Below are 8,573 nucleotides of genomic sequence, written 5' to 3'. Positions count from 1 at the left end.
TATCAACTTAAACATTCAATTGTTTATTTGTGAAAAAGTCTCTTCAAACCCTCACAGCGTCGAAACTGTACAATCAATAATTTAAAAAAACAAAAAGAAAACCTTTTCATCTTATTTCTCTCTCACACGCACATTCACACCTTCGATTCAGCAGCTTTCAGGCCCCCCCAAAATAGTGTTTGAAGTCCATTCTACAACACTGATATCGCGCACCCTTTTTCTCAAATCATTCAGAATCTCAGAAAAAGAGGTCGTGCATACACAAAAATAAGATTGAAGAAAACAAACACAATTTTAGTCCATTAGTCAGCAATAACAACACAAACGTATCTTCCTTTTCCTGAACATCAACAGAGGAAAACCTCGACTGGAATTCTTGGCAACGGCGCTGAGACCAATTTGAAAAACTCGAGTGTCACGCAAACATTTGTTCCATTTATCTTCCTCTTCATTCAAAATCAGGAACTGGAAAACAACAAAAATGAACCCAAAAAAAAAGTGGTGGTTTTACATCACAGGTAGAGGAAAGATCAGTAAGTACAACATGAATGATTTAAAGATATGTTTTTTTGTTATTTTGCGCATGTGCGATTTTGCCTGGTTTTCCAAGGGCTGGAAAAACGGTAGCGAGCAGGAAGGAAGGAAATACATTCCTGACAACAGGAGTGTCGCTGCAAACACAAAATTCCATCACACGCCCCACACTTGTGCCAGGAACGTTCTCATGGCGGGATGGCGGCCTCGGGGCGCTCCATCACAGCCAGTGTGCTCCAGATGACTAAATGAAGCCTCATCAACCACTTTTCATACTTTGTCACTCCACTAGTGGGAATTTAATGCGTTTCCAATGCATGAGCTTTGGCAGCATTTGGTTTTTGTTTTACACCTTTACAGAGGAAAAAAAATCAACACGGATGGCCAGACAATGTAAAAACTAGTCAAAATGTTTCGGCAGGTTTTTGTTTTGTTTTTTTGCTCAAATCTCACAAGTCTCGCAAAAAAACAAATAAATAAATGCCACCTATAAATAAAATACTGCCCGCGGGTTTCACCCGGTGCGCCATCTAAAGGAGAACTATTAATAAATAAATAAAGTGGTTCATGAGGCTTCGTTTTGATGCTACACTCGGCCAAAAATGAGCAAAAAAAAAAAAGACAAGAAAAAAAACCTAAATGAGTAAATCAGATGTGTCAAACTCATTTGATAAGTGTAAAATAATATACAGTGTATATTACGCATACACACTTGACCTTTTTGAAAATGAGCAGTTTGCGTACTTAAGTTAAAGCAATAAAAGAAGTCATTCTACGGCAAGACCAGAGTAGCTATTGGGCGCCTCCAAGCCCCCTTTCCTGCATCTGTGCGATGGGATATATTTGCCACTTGGTGACTTTGGCTGGGTCACGGCTTTTCAAGATGCATTGTGGTGGTATACGTGGAGGGAAAAGCTCTCCTCTGTCACGTTTCCTACCACTTCCAAGAGGACTTGAACGCAGCAAAAGCTTGCCAGTTTTTTCACCACGTTTTCTCAAAACTCATTCACTGCCATTGACGAGTAAACACATTTTTCAGCATGGGTGGGCAGTAGAGCGTTTGATGCCACCGCTGTAAATCGCAAAACGACTTGAAGGATGCACAGTCGCCAGTAGATGGCATCCATACATCTTAAATAAGAGATCGAAGACCATATCTTGCGCGGCTTCAAAATGTCAAAAAGCTCTCAAACTGCTAGTGAATGAGTTCAAACTGAAACAAAAAGAAGTCTCAATTCAGCCTTGTATACTTCCACCGAACAAAGTGCCTGTTTTCCGCCGGAAAAATGTTGAACTTGTGCTTAGCCGGTCCGCAGCTGTCCCGCACGAACTGATAGTGTGAATTGAATTACGGATGACGCGGTAAAAAATAAATATTTAACAAACACGTCGACATGCTTCGGAGCGAGATTAAAAAAAAAAAAATGTCACGCAGAAAACGTGGCTGAACGGCGTCTTTGCGCAGCGCCACCTTTCTACTCCTGTACACAAAATCATTTTAGGCAAACGGGGGAGGCGGGTGTTTGGGTCTATAAAATGGGACCTCAGTGCAAGTATTAGGCCAGTCAAAAAGTCGAGTTCAAATAAAAGCTTACAAACTAAAGCGAGGGAGCTTAAATAAAAAGGAAGTGCTGAAGAAAAATCCAGACAATTGCAGACAAGCTTGCGTAACTCCCATCACAAGGATGCGCCGGGGTACGTGGGGGGCACTACGCCCGTGTGTGGGCGCGTTAAGTTTGCGGGGAACATGCGAGCGTATGAGTGTGTGCGCGTGAGGCGATCAATGGAGTGTGTATGGAGCTTACGCTGAGGAGAGCGCGTGTGAAGAACGCATGAAAAGTGCTCGTGTGTTTGTGTGGGAGCCCAAAAAGCTTTGCCCGATGCGCTGGTGCACGAGGCCAACGCGGGACAAAGAATAAAACAATAGAAAAAAAAAAAAAAAGAAGTAGAAAATCCTTGCTTGCGTCTCACGTGACCGGCGGCGGGCGGTAGCAGCGGGGGAGGGCGCCGAATGTCTCCGGCCCGTCGGCGAGTTAGGAGATCTTGCAGTTGGCGCGCGTGCAGTTCTGCGGGGGGCTCTGGGGGGGCCGGATGGACTTGGAGCGCTTGAGGCTGTTGCCCTTGGAGGCGGCGGCCGGGTTGGCCAGAGAGTACGAGCGTCCGTGCATCATGACGGCGTTCATGCCGTTGGCCATGGAGAAGGACTTGAGGTGCGACTTGATGGCCACGGGCAGCGGCAGCTTGTCGATCAGGTGCACCGGCGTGCACGACACGATGGCCCGGCAGCACAGGTCCTGCAGGCTGAACACTGAAAAAAACCATTCCCAAAACTCAATTGAACTGAATCCGGAGCAAGTACTCGGCGACGGGCGCCTTCATCCGGACCCATCTGGATAGATTATAATTTCGTATTATGTACGCCATAACCGGCGCAGCCGCGGTTAGCGCGTCCCCCTCACGGTTCGGGGATCCCGGTTCGGACCCGGGGCTTCCCGCGTGGAGTTTGCGCGTTTTTCCCGAGCCCGCGTGGGTTCCCTCCGGTTTCTCCCACACTCCCAAAACACGCGCGGCAGGCGCGTCGGACATATCCGTCCGAGGACAATTTAGTAACTAAATTGTCCTCGGACGGATATGACAACGTAAAATACAGCAGCGAAAAGTTGCGGCCGGCCGCTCACCTCGGTTGGGCTTCCAAAACTTCTCCATGCCGTGGCGCATGAGCACGATGCGCGAGAGCTCGGTGAAGGACTCGATGACGTTGAAGTTGCAGAGCGGGCTGACCTCGAAGAAGGTCATGCCGTTCTTCTCGGCGTAGGCCCGCGCCTGCTCGGTGGGCACCTGCCGCTTGAAGGCCAGGTGCAGGCGGTTGCCCACCAGGATGCGCGGGACGCCGGGCGCGTGCTGACAACGCAAACGAAACGTCAAACATCAACTCAATGCTTTTTTTTTTCCCCCATTCAAATGACATCAATGTATTACGCTCGCCTCGTTTGTATCATTCAATTCTGACAATTGATTTCAGAGAGAATAAAGGCCGTAAAAGTGGACGGATGAAGGAAGACGAGAACAAGCTGAAGAATCGAGCAATCGTTTCGAGCCTCCGTTTAAAATGATGGTAGACGCTCAAGAGTAATCCTTCTGATTTAAGTGGTCCTTTGTGAATAATTCTGGTTAGTACAACATCAATATCGCTTCATTAATGCTTTATAATTACATACTGTACAGTCCAAAATAAAACACAATTGGTAAAGACACTTTAAACTCCCAAAAATATTTTGCAAGGCTTTAGCGCTAAATCAAATGGAATCCGATTGTAAAAATAGCGACGACGCGAACGGACGGACGAACCTCATCAATCTCTCGAATCCACCTGTCAATGCCGTCGAAGGACCAGCGGTTGGTGATGTCGTAGACCAGCAGGATGCCCTGCCGGCAAAGGCGCGAGGAGGTAAAAACGCCACTTGTCAGCGCCCGCGCGCGGGTCGGCGCCTCACCTGAGCGCCGCGGGAGTAAGAGCGGAAAATGGTGCAGAAACGTCCCTGTCCTGACGTGTCCCTAAAAGGGGGACAGGAAAGGTGGGAGGGCATGAAAAGGCGTCATGCCACTGCGGGCGGTCGGCAAGCTATGATTTCAGACGCTCCCTGAAGGCAACACATATGGAGCGGGGGCTCAAACGCTTCCACGCTTGCCCCGCGTTCACCAAAAGGCTCACACGGAACAAGGCGGAGCGGGCGGCGAAAACACAAGTGCTGGCGGGAGGGAGGCCCTTTTGCCCCGACGGCTTTTTGCCTTCTCGCGCGGCGCGCACTCACCAAAGCTCCAGCTTGACCCGCCTGCCGTCCAGCAGGATGGTGGTGGTCTTGTAGTCGATGCCTGGATGAAGAACGGCAAAGAGCGTCACTTGACCCGCAATGCACCGCACAATCATATAAATTGAAGCAGTTAAGAACATGAATGTGGTTAGTTGAGGCTGCTATATTGTTGGTGTGCAGAGCTTTGTTTAGTTCATTTTATTTGTACATTTTTATTTGGCATTTCCAGCCATCTACGCATCATTTACAAGTCCAAGGCCTCAATATTTATTTTCAGCATGTAAGTTGACCTACGTTTAGTTGAAGGTCATTCCACTGGATGTGTCGTGAGCGTAATGCGCTACATTTAGAATAGCACATCCATATTTCCAGATATGCTGCTGAGAGTAATGTAAAAGTCATGCAATAGTGGTGGATCATTTTTCTCGGAAGACCCGATTATTCAATAGAATTCTCAGTGGGACGTTACAGCAAAACATTTGAATGTGACAATGCGACTTTTCAGGCAACTTCCTGTCAAGTGCAACAACATTTCAATTGTCCTCCAAATGGTTCGTTTAACAGCCAAAGCAGAAAACCCGTCTGACGACACCTGCCGCTTCGTGTCGGGACATGTTCCCCGGCTGGATCTTTTTGAGCGGTCGAGGTGGTTTTTCACACGGGCGGCAGGAAAGACCCGAGGCCGCACACCCGAATGGCAACGGCTGTTTTTACGACCGGACTGAGCGCTTTTATTGTGAGCAAACGCCGACCGGGACGGTGTTGACAAAACGTCCGCCATGAGCGCAATTTGATGAATGGCGCTTGTCACTTGTTGGTGGAATCAAAGCGGAAGTGAAATTTGAGAGAGTCAGTGAGTCTGTCGGTCTATCTTGATTTATTTGTCTATTTATTTATTTTCAATGGGGGCATTACATCAAATTTCGAGAACTGAGATGAGCCATGCCGTTTGACTGCTCATTCCAGTTCTGGGGAGAAAAAAAAATTATGCAGAGAACATTTTTGCTCGTAGAAGATATTGCTACAATTCCACCTTTGGACGACACGTAACGGGTGACGAGTGTGGGCAATTAGCGTGGGCTAGCTAACATGCTCCATGTGGAGCGGGCTAATTGCTTTGCGGAGTTGGAGAGAGAGCGCTCGGCGCGATGACGGACGGCTCGTGTGATGTGCTCGCTCGCTCGCCGGCGCCGCTTCTATTCTGGGAGATGAAAGAGAGGACCAGCGCCAGAAGGTGGGCCTCCCGAGCATCTGCCAAAGCCTATAGCGCCGCCACTGATTAGCCCGCCGGAAGTAGTTCCCGCCGTGTCGCGAGAGACGCCGGATTTTTGTACGTATTCTAATCGAAGCAAAATCGCTTTTGTGGACCGCTTGCAGAAGATTAGCAGATTACAATGGAGTCGATGAATCTTTCACTGTTTTTTTGGAGTGAAATTTTGCGTATGAAACGGGGTAAGTAATATCGGTACTTGGTACGGCCCACTACTGAAGAGTTGATGGCGCGGGGGCCGGAGAACGAAGCGTCGGGGGAGCTCCCCGGTCTCGGGCGCTCACCGCTGCTGTAGGCGTAGGGCGACTCGGCAGAGCCGTCCTGCAGGCTGTCCAGGATCTCGCCCTTGCCCACGTCGCTGTCGCCCACCAGCAGGAACTTGAGCAGGTAGTCGTAACTTTTGACCGGACTGCCCTGGCTGCCCATGGCCTCCTCTCACATGAGCCCTGCTGATCACATGGCCCGCGAGGGCATCGCAACATCACACCCGAGTGTCATCTGTAAATAAAGGCGACTCGACACTAGCGACAAGTGCCGGAGGCAAACGAGAACATTAGGGCGGGGCTTCCCAAACATTTTGGAGTCAGGGCAAATGCCAAGGAGACCATTTGCAAATGTTTGCAGAAACAAAACAAAAAAAATCATGTAAGCCGGACATAAGTGCCCCGTTTACTCACCGAGAGATTCAATTGGATGTTTACAGAACAAAAAATTGCAAGCTGGGAATTTTGTGTTACCGTCAATTGTCATGTCATGCCAAGTCATGTTTTCTGCAAATTTTACACATCATTTTTGTTATCAATACCCCTTTTGAACGTTTTTTTTTTCGCAACCTCTGATTTCAAAATGTGTCAAATGCATTTGACTTCATGGTCACAATGACCCGCCGACAGAAACTATAACGACAAAGCGGGCCACGTAAAAATGAGTTTCGACACCTCTGATCTAGGTCCTTTACAAATGGACGCAGGGCAACAAAAGGCCCCCGGGCCATAGTTTACAAATCCTTGGTCTAGTGAATAGGGTTTTTACAACCTCTTTACATCTTCATTTTCAGTCATACGATGCAAGTGCAATATATAGTTCTAGAGACTTCATCTTACACCCATGCACTGGAAAGCCGTTGCTCACAAAAAGCCTCGGGACAGCGTTACTAAAAACTCTGCAAGCTTTCAAAACAAGAACACACTGAAAATATCAATACCGATTGCACTCATGTGAAACTATCATTTCTATCATTTTTGTTGTTTATATTTATTTATATCCACCAAACGGAGCATCACTTCCAAATCTACACCTGCTAAAAGCATTCTATTGTACAGCTAACTCAATATAATTTATTCCTGCAAATGTAGCAGTTACTTTTATTATTAATATTTTTAATAGACCAATCGATGCTTTTGTTGTGGTGAATTGCGAAGGTTAAATTGCAGGAACATGTAATTGTTCATCATTCGCGCAGACTTGACTGTTGATTGAATTAATATCGCTTTGTTGTCCTAAGAAATGCGAGAAGGCGGTCTAGTAATGAATGCAGTACAATTAGGTTGAATTTACATCGCTAAAAAGCACGCATTGATGGAACTTTCGCAGGTATAAAGCCTCCAGAAATCGCTAATTTGCAGACTAGGTTGTTTGACAAAACCAAAGCAACATTTTTCCTCTTATTCATGCGACAAAGAGAAGCTACCAGCTAATTATTAACAAGGGAACAACAAGCTATCCGTGCCTAACAAGCTAGCATGCTAAAATCGCTCTGACTTCGGACTTTTGGCAACGTCATCGAGTAGGCGCCACACAAAAATAATTGTAAAAAAAAAAAAGTGTCCCGTGCCCCCGTCGCCTGTCACATCCACACCGAGCTAGGTGATCGAGTAAACGCTTAAAAATAAACACACTGCCCAGTGTTAGCAGTCACTAGCTAGCTGATGCTAACCTGGCGAGCTCCACCCCCAGCGACGTCTGCTTGATTTTCAGGCCGCCTCGGAGTTCTCTCGTCCCGGCTACGAAAATTACTAGAACGCACCTACGGCCAACATCAAGGGAGCGCTGCAAGGAAAAGCGCCGCGGTGGGGAGTTATATACGTCCACTCGGAATCTGAGCGCATCCCCCGTCGTATCAATCCGTAACGTCCATGTTTCCCCATTCTACCGGGCCATGGGTTTAAACAAGCCGAGGACAGAGTGTGATCTGCGGATGCCTGACAGATCGCAGCTGGGTTACTTTTGGCCAGCTTTAAGCGCCCGCCTCCTCACTCGCGTGATTGGTTGCTACCCTCGAGAAGCCTTAGGGATCAGACACCATTGGTTTGATGTTGCTGACAATCACGCTCCTTTGTCAACAAAACGCGCACGGAGTGTGAAAACGATAAACACGATTGAATATTCACACTGAATAAAGACATTAGCCAATTCGATTGCATGAATTTTAAAATGTGTATATATGTGTAATTTTAATATTCTTTTCGCGTTCAAATCGGGCTTCTCGCTCACTTTCCCGCCCATCAGCTCCAAGGCCCGCCTTTTAACGCAGATGATTGGTTATTGCATTCGCTATTGAAGAAGTGGGCAACAGCATAGGTCAATCGTAGTTGTAAATCAACAGCAGCGCCAACAACACGATGCGAGAAAACAACACGTATGAACACATTTTGACAGTATCATTGACAACACTCATAACACGGATTAAATTAACAAAGTAATTTGAGGTATTTTAGCGTTTTTTTTTAAATAGTCATTTGTTGGACTCCACTCGCTATCCATCTCAAAGCCCCGCCTTCTCAGTCGTGTGATTGGGCGCTGCATTCAACAACGCGGAAGCGTAGAACGGTATTGGTCGAACAGGGCTGTCACTCAAACGCCGCTGTAAACAACACGCAGATGGTGCGAGAAATTTAAAGCTGAGTCAATTGTTCCACTCAACAAAGACAAAAGCGTTGATTGTGAATTCAAAATGA

The 8,573-nt window shown here is 47.1% G+C and overlaps 1 protein-coding gene across 1 annotated transcript; it reads right to left on the bottom strand.

The window, feature by feature from the left end:
• Positions 1–2: 2 nt before the first annotated feature.
• Positions 3–7,816, bottom strand: rab40c (RAB40c, member RAS oncogene family). The gene is made up of 7 exons (XM_088437896.1): positions 7,553–7,816; positions 5,901–6,062; positions 4,347–4,407; positions 4,029–4,089; positions 3,883–3,960; positions 3,213–3,435; positions 3–2,842 (listed from the first exon to the last, which is right to left on the bottom strand). Exons 2-7 carry the CDS (start codon positions 6,040–6,042, stop codon positions 2,568–2,570), a joined length of 840 nt encoding a protein of 279 aa, XP_088294022.1. The 5' UTR covers positions 6,043–6,062; positions 7,553–7,816; the 3' UTR covers positions 3–2,567.
• Between the last annotated feature and the right edge of the window lie 757 nt (positions 7,817–8,573).

This window comes from Hippichthys cyanospilos, chromosome 16, assembly GCF_059441005.1.
Source record: "Hippichthys cyanospilos isolate Australia breed blue-spotted pipefish chromosome 16, RoL_Hcya_1.0, whole genome shotgun sequence".
NCBI lineage: Eukaryota > Metazoa > Chordata > Actinopteri > Syngnathiformes > Syngnathidae > Hippichthys > Hippichthys cyanospilos.
This window is presented reverse-complemented; position numbering and strand designations above follow the sequence as displayed.

What these genes read in the sequence shown, in the direction of transcription:
- rab40c (XM_088437896.1), bottom strand. Translation starts at nt 6,042, where the DNA reads ATGGGCAGCCAGGGCAGTCCGGTCAAAAGTTACGACTACCTGCTCAAG. An exon ending in CGGGTCAAGCTGGAGCTTTG is followed by an intron (nt 4,090 to 4,346) that starts GTGAGTGCGCGC and finishes TCCCCCTTTTAG; the next exon opens with GGACACGTCAGGACAGGGAC. An exon ending in GGATTCGAGAGATTGATGAG is followed by an intron (nt 3,436 to 3,882) that starts GTTCGTCCGTCC and finishes TTGCGTTGTCAG; the next exon opens with CACGCGCCCGGCGTCCCGCG.